Genomic DNA, 18,334 nt, shown 5'->3' with positions numbered 1-18,334 from the left:
GGCATGAAAGGGAAACAGTGGTTGGGAAGGGAGTGAGACACGGTTGTAGCCTCTCCCCGATGTTATTCAATCTGTATATTGAGCAAGCAGTAAAGGAAACAAAAGAAAAATTCGGAGTAGGAATTAACATCCATGGAGAAGAAATGTATTTGAAAGTTATAACACAGATATAAGTTCATCTTATTTTTGTCGCATGTAAGGGAAACGAAAGAATAATTTGTAGTAGCAATTAAAGTTCAGGGACAAGAGATAAAAATTTTGAGGTTTACCGACGACATTGTTATCCGGTCATAAACAGAAAAGGACTTGGAAGACCAGTTGAACGCAATGGATAGTGTCTCGAAAGCAGGGTATATGACGAACATCATCAAAAGCAAAACAAGGGCAACTGAATGTAGTTGAATGCTGAGGGAATTAGATTATGCGACGAGACAACAACTGTAGTGTATGAGTTTTGATATTTGAGTAGCAAAATTACTGACGATTGCCAAGCAAAGAGGATATAAAATGTACACTTCCAATGGCAGGAAAAGCGTTTCTGAAGAAGAGGAATTTTTTAACATCGAAAACAGATTCAAGTCTTTCCTGGACGTATTTGTTTGGAGTGTAGCCTTGTATGAAACTGAGATGTGGAGATATACATTTCAGACAAGAAGAGAACACAAGCTCTAGATACGTGGTGCTACAGAAGAATACTGAAGAGTGGATTGATAGATCGTGTAATTAATGAGGAGGAACTGTATATATATCTACACCTACATCATACTACGCGAGCCACATAATGATGTGTGGCGGAGGGTACTTTTAGTACAACTATCTGAACCCTCCAACCCTGTTCCACTCGCGAATAGTGCGTGGGAATAATGATTGTCGGTAAGCATCTGTATTGGCTTTAATTTCTCGAATTTTCTCCTCGTGGTCAATACGCGAGACGTATGTGGGAGAAGTAATATGTTGTTTGACTCCTCCTAAAAAGTGCTGTCCCGAAATTTCAGTAGTAAATCCCTCCGTGTTGCACAACGCCTCTCTTGTAACGTCCGCCAGTAGATTTTGTTTAGCATCTCCGTAACGCTCTCTCGCCAGCTAAACGATCCCGTGACTAAACGCGCCGCTCTTCGTTGGATCTCCTCTATCACTCCTACCTGATAGGGATCCCAGATAGATGAATAATACTCAAAAATCGGGCGGAAAAGCGCCTTATAAGCCACTTCCTTCGTGGATGAGTTACACTTCCTTAAGATTCTTCCGATGAATCTGAGTCTTGTGTCTGTTTTTCCCACTATCTGTTTTATACGGTCATTCCACTTAAGGTCACTCTGGATAGTTACGCCCAGATATTTTACGGCAGGCGCTGTCTCCAGTTGTTTGTCATCAATAGTGTAGCTGTACAGTAGTGGATTTCTTTTCCTCTGTGTGCGCAATATGTTACATTTATTTACGTTCAGGGTCAACTGCCAGAGTCTGCAGCATTCATAAGTTCTCTGCAGGTCGTTGTGCAAATTATTACTGTCTTCTGGCTTTGCTACATTGGTATAAAAACTGCATAATCTGCGAATAGCCTTAAATAGCATCCGACGCTTTCTACTAAATCATTTCTATATATTGTGAACACCAACGGTCCTATCACACTTCCCTGTGGTACTCCGTGTATTACCTTTACATCTGTCGATTTAGTTCCGTTAAGAGCGACGTGTTGAGTTCTATCTGCAAGAAAGTCTTAAATCCAATCGCAGGTCTGCTCCGATACTACGTATTTTCTCATTAAACGGCAATGTGGGACGGTGTCAAACGCCTCACTGAAGTCGAGAAACACGGCATCAGCCTGAGCGCCGTTGTCCGCTGCGCTGTGGATCTCGTGGAGGAACAGAGCGAGCTGAGTTTCGCAGGAGCTCTGTTTGCTGAATCCATGTTGATTTCTAAAGAGGAGCTGTTAATTTCACAAGAACGTGATAATTCTTGAGAAGGGGAGAAAAGAAATTTGTGGCACAACCTGAATAGAGGAAGGGGTCTGTTGATATGGCACGTTCTGATACATCAAGGGATGATCAACTTGGTATTTGAGGGAAGTGTAGGGGGGGGGGGTAAAAGTAGTAGAGGGAGACCAAGAGATGAAGACGCTTGTACAAGGCAAAGTAGCGTGGAGAGCTGCGTCAAACCAGTTTCGGACTGAAGACAACAAGGCATACGTACACTACTGGCCATTAAAATTGCTACATCAAGAAGAAATGCAGATGATAAACGGGCATTCATTGGACAAATATATTATACTAGAACTGACATGTGATTACGTGTTCACGCAATTTGGGTGCATAGATCCTGAGAAATCAGTACCCAGAACAACCACCTCTGGCCGTAATAATGGCCTTGATACGCCTGGGCATTGGGTCAAACAGAGCTTGGATAGCGTGTAAAGCTACAGCTACCCATGCAGCTTCAACACGATACCACAGCTCCTCAAGCGTAGTGACTTCCGTATTGTGACGAACCAGTTGCTCGGCCACCATTGTCCAGACGTTTTCAATTGGTGAGAGATCTGGAGAATGTGCTGACCAGGGCAGCAGTCTAACATTTTCTGTATCCAGAAAGGCCCGTACAGGACCTGCAACATGCGGTCGTGCATTATCCTGCTGAAATGTAGGGTTTCGCAGGGATCGAATGAAGGGTAGAGCCACGGGTCGTAACTCATCTGAAATGTAACGTCCACAGTTCAAAGTGCCGTCAATGCGAAATAGAGGTGACCGAGACGTGTAACCAATGGCACCCCATACCATCACGCCGGGTGATACGCCAGTATGGTAATGAGGAACACACGCTTCCAATGTGCGTTCACCGCGATGTCGCCAAACACGGATGCGACGATGATGATGCTGTAAACAGAACCTGGATTCATCCGAAAAAATGACGTTTTGCCATTCGTGCACCCAGGTTCGTCGTTGAGTACACCATCGCAGGCGCTCCTGTCTGTGATGCAACGTCAAGGGTAACCGCAGCGATGGTCTCCGAGCTGATAGTCCATGCTGCTGCAAACGTCGTCGAACTGTTCGTGCGGATGGTTGTTGTGATGACTCAGGGATCGAGACGTGGCTGCACTATCCGTTACAGCCATGAGGATAAGATGCCTGTCATCTCGACTGCTAGTGATACGAGGCCGTTGGGATCGAACACAGCGTTCCGTATCACCCTCCTGAACCCACCGATTCCATATTCTGCTAACAGTCATTGTCGCGATAAACCGCAATCGCGATAGGCTTCAATCCGACCTTCATCAAAGTCGGAAACGTGATAGTACGCATTTCTCCTCCTTACAGGAGGCATCACAACAACGTTTCACCAGGCAATGCCGGTCAACTGCTGTTTGTGTATGAGAAGTCGGTTGGAAACTTTCCTCATGTCAGCACGTTGTAGGTGTCACCACCGGCGCCATCCTTGTGTGAATACTCTGAAAAGCTAATCATTTGCACATCACAGCATCTTCTTCCTGTCGGTTAAATCTCGCGTCTGTAGCACGTCATCTTCGTGGTGTAGCAATTTTAATGGCCAGTAGTGTAAATTTAAAATCAACTAACCATGAACTGAAGCCAAGGACTCGCAGCCTTAGTCAAAAGAATAACGACAAGATAAGTGTTGACTTTCGAATGTGAGTTGTAGATTTGATAGTCCTCTCCGGCTCGCCTTTTGTAAACGAAACACCAAAGTGTGGGTGGATCGTACGGTTTCTGATGTTTTTACTATTTCAGAAGATTCGTTTGATTTTGATTGTTCTGGTCTGACGCCCTTCCTGTTGGTATAATGAGCACTTAACCTAAGAGAGGGGAGTTGTTCGCGTGATCTGTTTGGGAAACGAGTGAACTTTGCGCGGGTGACTTCGTCTGTTAACTGCCTCCTGAGGCGGGTTCGGTCCAGGTCTGCCTCGCTCGCCGTCTCGCAAGCTACCGCGCAGCGCGTTAAGCTGTACGAGCGGAACGTCATAATGTCAGGAACAAAAAATGGTTCAAAGGGCTCTGAGCACTGTGGAACTTAACATCTGAGGTCATCAGTCCCGAAGACTTAGAACTACTTAAACCTAACTAACCTAAGGACATCACACACATCCATGCCCGAGGCAGGATTCGAACCTGCGACCGTAGCGGTCGCGCGGTTCCAGACTGTAGCGCTTAGAACCGCTCGGCCACACCGGCCGGCAATGCCAAGAACAGTCTCAATAATTATACTAGAGCTTCCTTGGTGTGTGCGTGTGAATCTGTTTACTGTTTTGCTTGTGAGAAGGTTTCGCAATGGCGATGACTCAGTCCGTCTTCTATGTTCCAGTATGCGACTGTTGAGCCTCGCAACAAGAAGAAACCAGAGGCTGTGGCGGAGCTCCCACCAAACGCCAGGGAGGAACTGGAGAAGCAGGTGAGACACGAATTCTCAGTTTTATCGTATGTGCAGCAGTAGTTGTAAGCGAAAATCGTTCTGATACTTCTGGCTGTGGACCTCTTCTAGCTCTCTGGTTCTCTGGTTTTGGGAGGAGGTAGTATCGTCCAAAATAAAAGACAAAAATGTCCAGCAAATAGGGGCTCTAAAATGCTTGCCTTCACATTAGTAAAGATGAAAAACAGTTCATACCTCTTAAAGTATTAGATACAGGCTCCCAGGTAGATGCCATTTTCCTTGACTTTCGGAAGGCGTTCGATACAGTTCCGCAATGATAAACAAAGTAAGAGCCTACGGAACATCAGACCAGCTGTGTGGCTGGATTGAAGAGTTTTTAGTAAACAGAACACAGCATGTTGTTCTCAATGGAGAGACGTCTACAGACGTTAAAGTAACCTCTGGCGTGCCACAGGGGAGTGTTATGGGACCATTGCTTTTCACAATATATATAAATGACTTAGTAGATAGTGTCGGAAGTTCCATGCGGCTTTTCGCGGATGATGCTGTAGTATACAGAGAAGTTGCAGCATTAGAAAATTGTAGCGAAATGCAGGAAGATCTGCAGCGGATAGGCACTTGGTGCAGGGAGTGGCAACTGACCCTTAACATAGACAAATTTAATGTATTGCGAATACATAGAAAGAAGGATCCTTTATTGTATAATTATATGGTAGCGGACCAAACACTGGTCGCAGTTACTTCTATAAAATATCTGGGAGTATGCGTGCGGAACGATATGAAGTGGAATGATCATATAAAATTAATTTTTGGTAAGGCAGGTGGCAAGTTGAGACTCATTGGGAGAGTCCTTAGAAAATGTACTCCATCAACAAAGGAGGTGGTTTACAAAACACTCGTTTGACCTATACTTGAGTATTGCCCATGAGTGTGGGGTCCGTACCAGGTCGGGTTGACAGAGGAGATAGAGAAGATCCAAAGAAGAGCCGCGCGTTTCATCACAGGGTTCTTTGGTAAGCGTGATAGCGTTACGGAGATGTTAAGCAAACTCAAGTGGCAGACTCTGCAAGAGAGGCGCTCTGCATTGCGGTGTAGCTTGGTGTCCAGGTTTCGAGAGGGTGCGTTTCTGGATGAGGTATCGAATATATTGCTTCCCCCTACTTATACCTCCCGAGGAGACCACGAATGTAAAATTAGAGAGATTCGAGCGCGCACGGAGGCTTTCCGGCAGTCGTTCTTCCAGCGAACCATACGCGACTGGAACAGGATAGGGAGGTAATGACAGTGGCACGTAAAGTGCCCTCCGCCACACACCGTTGGGTGGCTTGCGGAGTATAAATATAGATATAGATGTAGATGTATGTAAAAAGTGTAGATTTCTGTGTCCATATTTACTGGACTTTTTTTTTTGTTTTGGCCCGTAGTAGCTCCTCCAAAAATACATGGAAACGAAAGGGCTTTCAGGAGATCAGATGTGTTTTATACTATCAAAGGTGAACAAGTGCTCGTAACTCTTAAGGTAACTATTTTAGAGCCCATGTTTGGTCCATCTGAAAGTTTCCTACCCCACTGTCTTATCAATAACAGTACCTGTAGATCTAGTCCACTGGCAGAAGTATCAGAGCGAGTTTCCCTTATGATTTGGACTCGGTTGTTCCCTGTATACGGTCCCCTACTTCATTTTGATAACTTTATCCTTCTCCATCATTCTAGGAAGTTTGTAACTCTTTGACGGAATCACCCTGTATTAGCGAGTCCCCACACTAACTGCTACAGGCTGTTGCACAAGCCCTGCCTGCCATTGTCTCCGCCTTAATCATTAAGCGCCCTAGCCTGCCACAAGAGTGCACGCGTACTAAAGCGCAGTGGTCAAAGCAGGTTAGCTTGTGTTTCCGCTAGGCTGGCAAGCTTCACGTGACCCGTTCAGCCTGTCAATCCAGCGTGACTACAGAACTGCCAGGTATATACGGGGTGTTCAAAAAGTCTCTCCGCAGTGCCGTATGACTGTTAGCCATGCGTGCCGTATGCCGCAGTGAATATACCGAAATGAAACTCAGTGAAATACAAGTTATTAATTCATTGAATATTCATTTTTACTTACAAATTTTCACATTAAATGTTGAAAGTGTCCCCCCTGTTGCTGAATACACTATTCAATTAGCCTAATCATGGTTCCAAACACAAGCTGTAGCATTTCTTCTGTAAGAGAAGCAGTGAAAGTTGATATTGCAGTTTTCGATTCATCGATGGATTTTGGACGGTTTTTATAGACAGTTGCTTTCGCTGCACCCCAGAAGAAAAAGGCAGGTGGTGTTAGGTCAGGCGATCGCGGAGGCCAAAGTCCCTGTGAAATCATGCGATCACCAAAAACATCAGCAAGCAGTGACAGTGAAACGCGAGCTGTGTGCGCGGTTGCACCATCTTGTTGAAAATAACCGTTCAGTATTTCACTTAACACAAGTTCTGCTATGAATGGATACAGAATATCACTGCAGCATCGTTGTGAGTTTATTGTTTCGTTGAAAAATATGGGACCCACAATCCGACTTCTAGAAATTGCAATGCAAACTCCTATTTTCACAGAATGAAGCAGTCCCTCGTGAATACACAATGGATTTGCAGTATTCCACATACGAGAATTTTGTGAGTTCATGTACCCGGATAAATGAAACCACGCCTCATTAGTGAAAAAGTTTCATTAAGAATATCCCTTCCATTTTGTTGGACGAAATTTTTGAACCATTGACAATAATGCAGTCTCTTGCCATGATCAGTATTTTTCGGTTCTTGCACGACTGTCACTTTGTATGGGAAAAGTTCTAATTTTTTCCTCACAGCTGTGTGGGCCGTTCCGACACTAACATCGATTTCCTGGGCGAGTTTTCTTACTGACTTGTGCGGACTCGTGGACATTTTATCGCAAATATCGAGTAGTTTATCCTCAGACAAAACGCTAGGACGACCACTTCTCGGTGCATCTGTCACTGAACCCGTACTTCGAAATTTGTTAATCAAATCTCGCACAGTATCGCGGTGTGGGAGTGTTGTCTCCGGGAAAACTGAATTAAATGTTTGGCGAACTGAAACTGTGTATTAACGGCCAGCTTTGAACAATTGTTCTTCAATGGTTACCATTTAAACAGTGACAAAAACGAAACAAACGAACAAAGGGACTAAGCTTAAACGTTCACGTCAACACGTAACGACACACACCAACGATACTACTGACGCTGGCTGAGATAAACGAAACAGTGGAATGTTGGGAGAGTCCTCTTGAAAGGAAGTAACCCGGGCAGGCAAACAATCATACGCGCGGCTAACAATTGTACGGCGCTGCGGAAAGACTTTTTGAACACCCCGTATGTCTGCGTAGGACTGGTTGGCCAATTCATTACCTGGAATTGTACAGAATATTCTGCAGACGAGTCACGAACATTTGTGGCCTGGTGACAATTCAATCGTCTGGGATCATGAAATCCATGCATGGCCTCAAATGGCGTCCAATTAGCCGAACATAGCCACTTCAAGTCAATTATCCATGTAAACACAGCCCACACCGTTATGGAGTCACCAACAGCTCGCACGGTGTCTTGTTGAAAGCTCGGGTCCATGGCTTCTTGGGAAGTGCGCCACACTCAACTCCTACCATCAGCTCGTTCCAACTGAAACCGGGACTCACCTGATCAGGCCATTGTCTTACAGTCGTCTAGGATCCAACCGATATGGTCACGAGCCCCGGAGAAGTGCTGCAGGCGATGTCGTGCTGTTAGCAAAGACATTCGCATCTGTCGTCTACTGCCATAGACCATTAACGCCAAATTTCGCCGCACTGTCCTAACTGATACGTTCGTCGTAGGTCCCACATTGCTTTCTGCAGTTATTTCACTCAGTCTTGCTTGTCTGTTAGCACTGACAACTCTACGCAAGCGACACTGCTCTCGGTCGTTAAGTGAAGGCCATCGGCCACTGCATTGTCCGTGGTGACAGGTAGTGCCTAAACTTTGGCATTCTCGACAAACTGTTCAGACTGTGGATCTCGCAGTGTTGAATTCCATAACGATTTCCGAAATGGAATGTCCCATGCGTCTAGCTCAAACCACTATTCCACGCTCAAAGCCTGTTAATTCCCGTCGCGCTGTGGTAATCACGTCGGAAACCTTTTAACATAACCCGTCTGACTACAAGTGACAACACAGGCAATGCACAGCCCTTTTATACCTGATGTACGCGATACTACCACCTCATGTGTATGTGCATGTCGCTGTCTCATGACTTCCGTCACCTCATTGTGTACTGGTAATCAGTCCGCTGTTCCGGGAGAAAATGATGATGATGAAGTCTCATACTCCGTAACAGAGCGTAGGGGACGATGCGGGAGACCCGCACCGCCGTACTAGGCAAGCTCCTAATGGAGGTGGTTACCATTCCCTTACTCCGACCGTAAAGGGGATGAATGATAATGATGAAGACGACAAAACAACACCCAGTCATCTCGAGGCAGGTGAAAATCCCTGACCCCGCCTGCGAATCGAACACGGGACCCCGTGCTCGGGAAGCGAGAACGCTACCGCGAGACTACGAGCTGCGCACCGGGAGAAAATAAGACAAAAATATCAAATTTTAAAAAAGCTGTATGCGTCACCAAAATTTCAGTTCATGTTCAAAGTGAATACTATTCTTGTTAGAAAATAACCCAGATACTTATGTAGAAGAATCAATCATAAAACCCAAAATTTATGAAAACTGCCATTGTGTTGTGGAAGTATAGGTCGTTGCCGAATGTAGACCCAGCGCTACTCCGGGGAAAAAAATATGTTGCTCCAGTGTCGTTCAAAAATGGTTCAAATGGCTCTAAGCACTATGAGACTTAACACCTGCCGGCCGCTATGGACGAACGGTTCTAGGCGCTTCAGTCCGGAACCGCGCTGCTGCTACGGTCGCAGGTTCGAATCCTGCCTCGGGTATGGATGTGTGTGATGTCCTTAGGTTAGTTAGGTTTGAGTAGTTCTAAGTCTAGGGGACTGATGACGTCAGATGTTAAGTCCCATAGTGCTTAGAGCCATTTGAACCATTTAACATCTGAGGTCATCAGTCCCCTAGACTTAGAACTACTTAAACCTAACTAACCCAAGGATATCACACACATCCATGTCCAAGACAGCATTCGAACCTGTGACAGTAGCAGCAGCGCGGTTCCGGACTGAAGCGCCTAGATCGGCTCGACCACAGCGGCCGGCATCAAACTGTGCAGTTCAAAACATAAGCTCATAGCTTGTAGAAAAGAAACTAACGCTAAGTCACAGTGAGACTCAGTTTTTACAGTTTCTAACAAACAATTCAACAGAAGTTGGCGTTTTAATTACTGTAACTGGGCATACTTCTGACCAAAAAGCGATTCTGGTGGTTGGAGTTCAAATGGCTCTAAGCACTATGGGACTTGGGTGAACATCTGAGATCATTAGTCCCCTAGACTTAGAACTACTTTAACCTAACTAACCTAAGGACATCACACACATCCATGCCCGAGGCAGGATTCGAACCTGCGACCGCAGCAGCAGCGCAGTTCCGGACTGAAGCGCCTAGAACCGCTCGGCCACAGCGGCCGGCTCTAGTGTTGTAATACAATAAGCAATGGCTTGTTCGATGCAGCAGGGTGTGTCACCATATTACAGAATATTATAAACATATCCTAGTTAAAAGTTGCTGAAAACATACAGAACTTTCTATCTCGAACCCATGCTGACACTGCGATAAACGGCTTTCTTCAAGCAGATACTGCCACCTGCTACGAACATGCAGGAACAGAAACAAGTGATCCACAGAAATCACATGGTATAAAATATGTGCAACAATGAGACACAGCGATTTTAATTGATCTTCTGAACCAGAAAAACTTAAAAGTTTGATATAGCAGATGTACCTTAGAACTGAGAGCGATAGGGTCAGAGCGCTCTTAACTTAGTATTTTTTTACTGGAGCGATCGAGAAACTAGTTGTAAAAAATGAAACACAACTAAATAAAATAGAAAGAATAACACTACACCTAGACTTTCCTTTACAAAATAAATATTTTATCAGCCACTAACCCACAAGTACAGTTCTCCTTCGAAAATGATGAAGAAAGAAATTGAAAACTGACGCATATTGATCATCCGTTCGCTCTTCAGATATCTTTAAATCTAAATTGCAGGAACAAAACTGGAGTTCTTCTCTTTGTGTGCTGTTCGATAATCTAAAGCTAAATCAACACGTATTTGAAGTTCTGTTGTCTCTATCGCATATTTCACTACAGAGTATTAAGTACGTGATAAGAAAGATTAGCTGATGTATACGGAGACTAATTCCTCTATCCGTACGTGACACGGACTGATTAATTATGAAACATCGATCACCCAGAATGGTTTATAGAGTACATAACTGTATGAGAAAACTGACTCTCAGATCGAGGCAAGCACTTTGATCCCATTCAGAGCAGGCGGGTTCATACACAGCCTGTTCCTAAATCCTTTGCGAGGCAGTTGCTGGGACGGGTCCATCACTGGTCCAGTTACTAGCGGATCTACGTGTAATCCAAGGGTGCGTCTCCCATTATTTGGGATAAGACGGAACAATAAACTCGGTCCTTCCACCTTTTCATTTGTAGCAATGTGCCTCGTATAACAGCTAACAAAACCGACTGGTCAAATTAGATTTAAATATGTTTAAAGACCGTGTAATCAAACCGAGAGTTAATGTCATGTCATAGTGAATTAAATGAGTGTGTTCGTCAACAGCGAAAAAAATTGTGTAGGCCCCTTAGTGTTTTAGAGTCATATATATCTTCGAGACAGTGGCTGCCATTGCTGTATTGAATCTTGACGACTATGGACCACCGTTACTTGTTTCTTATTTCTGGTGTTCCTTTCTTCTTACCAGTACTTTTTCAGTCTTTAAGTCTGTTACTCGGTGAATATTTTTATCAGTGGACTGATGAAAAAGAAATCAGCTGCTGCGTGGGACTATGGAATCAATCTTAAAGTGCCAGTTTAGCTACAAGCTGACTTGCATGGAGTTTTATCAACACATAAAAGGAAAAAAGACTTGGTTGAAAAGGTGAAATCTTCCGAAAAACATGGTGTACCAGCAACTTCTGCCGCAACAAGTCCCACGTAATTGTGTTCTAAATGAAAAGTAATTATATTAAATAAAGTTTTTGCTTAATTTCTACACCACCATCTCAGAGTATCCCAAAGGGGTCCCAGCTAGATATAGCAGCACCAGTTAATTGATCATACATTGCTTTGGCCCCGTCTATACAAATACCAACACATTTTTTCCAAGCAATACCCACTATTAACAAGTAAAGGTCAATAGCATTGAAAATATTTTCTGTTGATAGACAAAACGAAAAAACGAGTAATAGCGCCGTATTTGTGACATCTGTACTCTCGTCTATTTGAAGAGCGAAATAAGCGCACTCTTGTAGTCGTAATACCCGTTTCTTCAATACTGGAAGACATGTCTTCAATTCTCTTTTTTACCTTATTGTTGGATAACGGAACTTCTTAATTTTTCGTTATTACTGTACAACACTAATCATTCACTACAGTTGAGAATGCAAGAATTTTTGTGTGATGCTGTTGACTATGGTGAACTACACGTTTGCAGAATATGCCGACATGATGTATTGTGCGGCTAAGCTCGTCACTTGTACACGGAGCATTTTCCACACTGGCACACACCTTCGCTCTCCCTCTCTGCTTCCAGAGCACTGCCAGGGAGTCTCTGAGACAGATAGATTCACCACCAACAGGGCCGACTGTGGTGCGCCCACAGCTGCACCGCACCACATTGTACTCCATGTAGTGGAAAACCGTGTGACAACAAGCACCAGAAACGTGGTAGGCAGGCTGAATGTGGATCAGCAAGATGTCTGTCTGGCATGATCTGCATGAGCAGCAGCTACACTCCGACCTCCCGTTACGATTTTTCGTCACAAGCCGACTTTTGCAAGTGGTTCTTGCACTGTTGTTTGGATGAGCCCAGCTCCCCATGGCGGATCCTTTTCACGGATGAAGTCAAGTTCACCAGCTAAGGTGTTCTCTGTTGCTACAACTTATGTGTGAACCAATGAAAATCCACTTGCTGTGCACTCCCAAGGGTTTCAGCAACAATGCGGTCTGAACATTTGGCTAGGGTTCCTGGATAGATGTTCGACTGGGGCACATGAGGGTGATTCAAATGAGGACCTTAAAGGTTCCATGAAATTTCGAAAAGTTTTGTGATGTACGAGGGCGGTTCAGAAAGTAACCTCCGATTGGTCACAGTGCGGGTTGTTGGGGGAGTAGCGACGCCATCTGTGCGTTCACGCACTCAACAGGTCAGTCGGCATCAAGCCGTGGTCGAGTGAACGTCGTACCTGCGCTAGTTTAGTTTTTGTGGCAGTTTGAAATGTGTGCTGCAATAGAAAACCCCGCCAAATGTGAAGTGCGTGCTGTCATAAGGTTTTTTACAGCCAAAGGATATTCTGCAACAGCTATTCATCGTGAGCTTTGTGCCGTGTACGGACCAAGAGTTATGAGTGAAGGAGTTGTCCGTGAATGGGTACGTTTATTTAAAAGTGGACGAGAAAACGTTCATGATGAAGAGAGGAGTGGTAGACCATCATTGGTGACTGACGAACTCGTTCAGACAGTTGATGCAAAAGTTCGTGAAAATCGACGTTTCTCAATGTCGGAGTTGTCTACTGGTTTTCCACAGACTCTCTTGTACGAGATAGTGACAGCAAGATTGGGTTACCGTAAGTTCTGTGCACGATGGGTGCCCAAAATTCTTACCGACCACCACAAAACTCAAAGAATGGCCTCTGCATTAGACTTTCTGTCACGTTATGAGGACGAAGGAGAACCATTGTTAAACAGAATCGTGACTGGTGACGAAACCTGGATTAAGTACGTGAACCCTGAGACAAAAGAACAATCAAAGATGTGGGCACATTCAAATTCGCCTACCAAACCAAGAAAAGCCTCGCAAGATTTTTCTGCCAGAAAACTGATGGCAACGGTGTTTTGGGATGCCAAAGGGGTGTTGTTGGTTGAATTCATGGAACTTGGTACGACCATTAATCAAGACGTGTACTGTGAAACAATAAAAAAGTTACGACGGGCTATACAGAACAAACGCCGTGGTATGCTGACTTCCGGTATCGTTTTTTTGCACAATAACGCCCGTCCTCACTCTGCTCGCAGAACAACAGCCCTTCTTGAGTCCTTCAAGTGGGACGTTATCAACCATCCACCTTACAGCCCAGACCTGGCGCCAAGTGATTATCACCTCTTCATGCATTTGAAGAAATGGCTCGGGTCACAGCGGTTTGATGACGACGAAGAGCTCAAAGATGTGGTCACAGGCTGGCTCCAGGCACAAGCGGGTGATTTTTATGCAGAAGGAATTTCAAAGCTTGTGAAGAGATACGATAAGTGCCTCAATCGCTATGGAGACTATGTAGAAAAATAGTGCAAAGATGTAGTTGTAAGATGTATATATTAAAATATTTTTATTTAACTTGGTGTATTTTTTTAAATCAACCGGAGGTTACTTTCTGAACGGCCCTCGTATTTGCCAGGTTCCTTGAGGTTCACAAAGTGATCGACAGGTGGCAGAGTGATGATACAGCACGGGAGAAGGCAACAAGATGGCCGACCCGCTGTCAACACACACTGACTGAGCAGCGATATGCGATGCGCTTTTTGTGCAGTGAAGGTGTCAAACCGATCGAAATTCATCGCAGAATTACAGCGCAGCACGGTGATTCGTGTTTATCGTTGCAGCACGTGTATGAGCGGTGTACAAACTTTAAAAGCTGTGTAGCGTCTGTCAAGACCAGGACATGCTCACCACGTAGTGATAGGCGAGAACATTGTTTTAGTGGAGGAGCTTCTAAAGGAGAACAGACTGAATCTCTGAACAAAATACCCGCAAATTTGAAGAGTGGTATTGGTTCAGCACATACTATTATTCACAACCTATTGCACTTCAATAAGATGTCTGCAAGATGCCTATGAAGAACTTTTGCATCGTTTCCACGACGTAGGTGAAGCGCATTTTTGAGAAAAATTGTTACAGGCGATGAGGCTCTGTTCCATTATCGCCAACAAGAAACGGAAAGATCAAGCAAGGAATGGCGCCACGGCTCATTGCTGAAACCAAAAGAATTCCGCACTCAACCGTCTGCTGGAAAAGTCATGCTTATTTGCTTCTGGGATGCAAATGGATTAATTTTGGAGCGTTACATCGAAAGGGAGTGACGGTAACCAATACTTCTACGACAGCAAATGATTCCACTGACAGATCAACCCCACTCCCACACTCCATGAATTCGGTATCGATGATGAAGTTAATTATTTGGTTCAGGAATCCTTCACAAACAGGAAATCTTAACTGAAATTTCTCGCAAAAATCTCCGAATCATCCGAAACAATAACAGGTGTCAGGCAGGAAGATGAACCGTCACCCGCGTACTGTAACTGGCTTGAAAAATAAAAATCATCCGAGAGTGGTAAGAAGCACTACCAAAGACAGATGTAAATAATGTAAAACTAGGACTATAAGAGAAAGGATTCAAAACCAACAGTTTCTCTTTCGCTAGTGACCTAGAGATATTTACCAGATACACAAATTCAGCCATAACTCTGAGGAATTATATAGAAAAATTGTTAGGAAACATTCCTAAAAATAACGACTTACAAGTAGAAATAAATAAGTAACACACTAGGTGCCTCAAAATAATTATAAACAGACTTTGAGAGGCTCAAAAAAGTTCAAAAAAATCAAAGATATAAGAGATGTCACTTAGATCAAAGGACTGCATAAAGAAACAAATGGTACCACAGACTAAAAGTCTGTGACTGAATGCCTACTCTGCAAAGGCTTCTGTAACTAAATATTATACCATTGTAATAAGACCTCGAGGAGCCAAACCAACAGAGCATATTACGTTACTGAGAGTAGGACAAATGGAGATAATACAGAAGAATCCTTCGAAAAATTCTTGATCCGTACTCTGACGACGATGGGCAACACTTGCTAAGGAGCGACAACGAACTCAGTAGCAAAAGCCCACAAAAACGTCCGTCCGAACAGGCCTCGGCAGGCCCAACGGCACCGACCGGCCGCCGTGTCATCCTCACCCACAGGCGTCACTGGATGCGGAGATGGAGGGGCATGTGGTCAGCACATCGCTCTCCCGGCCGTATGTCAGTTTACGAGACCGGACCCGCTACTTTTCAGTTAAGTAGCTCCTCAGTTTGCCTACATTCTCTTTCTATAGTGGCGTTATGTGCGGTAATAGAAAACAAGAACTCCCACAATTTCAGCAGTTGGCATTTGTGTTTACGATTTTCGGTTTCCTTAAGAAAGTAAATCCACCTTTCTTCCACAGATCGTTTAGACTTCCACTCTTCTGAGTCACGCTTAATTTCTAAAAAGCCCTTCAGATACATATATTCCGGGGAACAAGATATCTTCATACCAGTTTTAGTCAGTTATACAATAGTTTTTGAATCATCAACCAGTTTAGGGTTTCAGATGGCGTCATCCAATCAAATACTTGATATTTATTAAAAGAAATAGCCCATTTCTCTAAGCAGTCAAATGCTCTGGTGGAAAAAGCCGTTTTCTGGTCTTCAAATTTCGAATTCAAAAGTAATTATTTCTTCGTTAGGGTACTGATTCTTTAGTTTGTTGAAATTCATCTTTGTTTGCATGCCAATGAAATTGTCAGTCTTCCTTCCAGTGAGACATCTTTGAGTGTCGATCAATATATTTCTTATTTCAATTATTGACACCTTATTCTTCTCGACGATTTTTATATTTTTTCTCGCAGAGCTAAGTTTCACTGCAGAAACATGTAAATTTCAGTGATCGGACTACTGAAAAAATTTCAAATTATTTTAGCTGGCTTGCCTTCGGCGTCATAAAATTGTTTAATCTAATCCAAAGATTAAGAATTCTCTCAACTATGGGCATTAATGACAGCCATCTTGTTTTTGAGTGAGAGGGGAGATGACTGACATCAACGTATAAGCAGAACGCTTTCAGCTTCTCTGTCCTTACCGTGCATATTTAAAAATAATTAAATATTTTCATGACAATTATTTCAGTGTTGACAGCTAATACTCCAGCAGCTCTTGATACGGTGTTGTGGAGAATATGGGCAGGGCATCCAATTCCTTCTACAGTTTTGTCTAGTTCTTCTTTAATCTGGTGAAACATATTCCGCTGGCCGCCTCGATGAAGCCGTCCGAAACTGATATCGGTATTGTCTTCACAACCAGCGATTAATTTGTCTAATAGAATTCGCAGTATTTCTTGAATCATGGCGCCATATCTAGAAGGTGCCTGCATCGTCGATACAGGATACGCAACATGCAACACCATCTATGAGACGACGTTGTCAACATAAACCCGTTGACATTAATATAACCAATTGAGGCTGCATTTGTATGCTGCGCTAACGGATGGCATTACTTCAGTTCTTGAGCCAATCTCGTAACAGGATTTCAAAAAATCGGGACAATGCTGGATCCTGTCGGGATGTCGGGACAGGAAGGTCCATAACGCTGACGGTCCCGATGTATCGGAAGGGATGGCAATGCTACGCTTAGCAGCACTGGCAGCAAAAATGACAAAGTTGCGCCTGATTGTCAAAGCACACACCATGTAGTACACCGAGAAGCGCTGGCTTCTGAGGATATACCGGAAACTCTTCATATAGTTTTGACAGATGGTCTAAAGATTACAAACGTCACCTCAGTAAGGGTTCTAAACTCACGTTCAATTCAAGCTATTAAATGTTAGCTTCTTCATACTCACGTAAGACAGCTGTCCCAGGGTAATATTTTAAACCGATTACTTGAAATGAGGTCCGAGGATTTTATTTTTCTCAGTGACAAAAACAATGACATGAAACTTTTTATCCCCGATGATCAGTGGTTACCAAGGTTGGACTATTTAGCTGATATCTCTGACAGACTTCACATACTGAAAATGGGCCTACAAAACTAGGCACAACAGCTTTCTTAGCCGGTAAAAGAATTTCGTCATTCTATAGAAAGTTGACTTTGTTTAGTTCTGAAGTGCTGAACAATAACTTTTTCGCATTCCCTATCCTTATATCATTTTTGAAAGACAATGAACTTGCTCCCATGGAAGATTTAGTTCAAGACATTATTATACATTTAAAGGCCCTTCACAAAGGATGAGATTTTCACGCTGCAGAGGAGTGTGCGCTGATGTGAAACTTCCTGGCAGATTAAAACTATGTGCCGGACCAAGACTCGAACTCGGGATCTTCAGAGAGGTTTTGAAAAGTACTGTCCAGATGATTACACAAAATATGACTGTATAAGAAATCCATTTTCAGGAAAAGTACCTGAAGAAGTAATCACGAAAGAAACTTTCATCGTCGTGACTAGCGACAGTTGAATGGAAGGTGGTTTCAAAAAGAAAATTCTGCTCTCTTTTTGGATGTGGACGAAAACAGAATACCATACTCTTTTCAAACAAACAATCCAATTTTTGGTGCCGTTTGTTGCTAGGTACACGTGCGAGATGTGGGTCGTCTGACTTCTTATACATTAATTACAAAAACAGATTTAGTACTGAAGAAAACTTGGGAGTTAAATTGAGCTGAATCGAGCCAGACTTTGAAGTACAATTAAAACTAAACGACAGCGTGCTTCCAACTGAAACTTGTAGATGTTCTTTCATCAGAATCTAAATTTGAAATCTGACTAATTACAGATTTTTAAGTTCGATTTAACGGTGACAATAGATTCGATTTGACTTTCTTCCGTTTTTTTATTTGTCTCTAATTTACTATACTACACAGTTTAATGCTCTGTTGCACATCTGGTTCAAATTTTTTGTAATGTACAAGTTTAATAAACATTGTAGATGTCATTCCCTTCTTATTCAGTGA

General features: G+C 43.5%; 1 protein-coding gene across 1 annotated transcript in view; it reads left to right on the top strand.

Moving 5' to 3' along the window:
* The window catches only part of LOC124550655 (uncharacterized abhydrolase domain-containing protein DDB_G0269086-like), a 48,377-nt gene that overhangs the window by 19,602 nt on the left and 10,441 nt on the right, over positions 1-18,334 (top strand). The window contains exon 4 of the mRNA XM_047125379.1: positions 4,309-4,395. Within this exon, the coding sequence (XP_046981335.1) occupies positions 4,309-4,395 (87 nt within the window). The remainder of the gene's footprint in view (positions 1-4,308; positions 4,396-18,334) is intronic.

Source organism: Schistocerca americana, chromosome 9, assembly GCF_021461395.2.
Source record: "Schistocerca americana isolate TAMUIC-IGC-003095 chromosome 9, iqSchAmer2.1, whole genome shotgun sequence".
Lineage (NCBI taxonomy): Eukaryota > Metazoa > Arthropoda > Insecta > Orthoptera > Acrididae > Schistocerca > Schistocerca americana.
The sequence above is the reverse complement of the archived record's forward strand: the minus strand, read 5'-3'. Positions and strand labels throughout refer to the sequence as shown.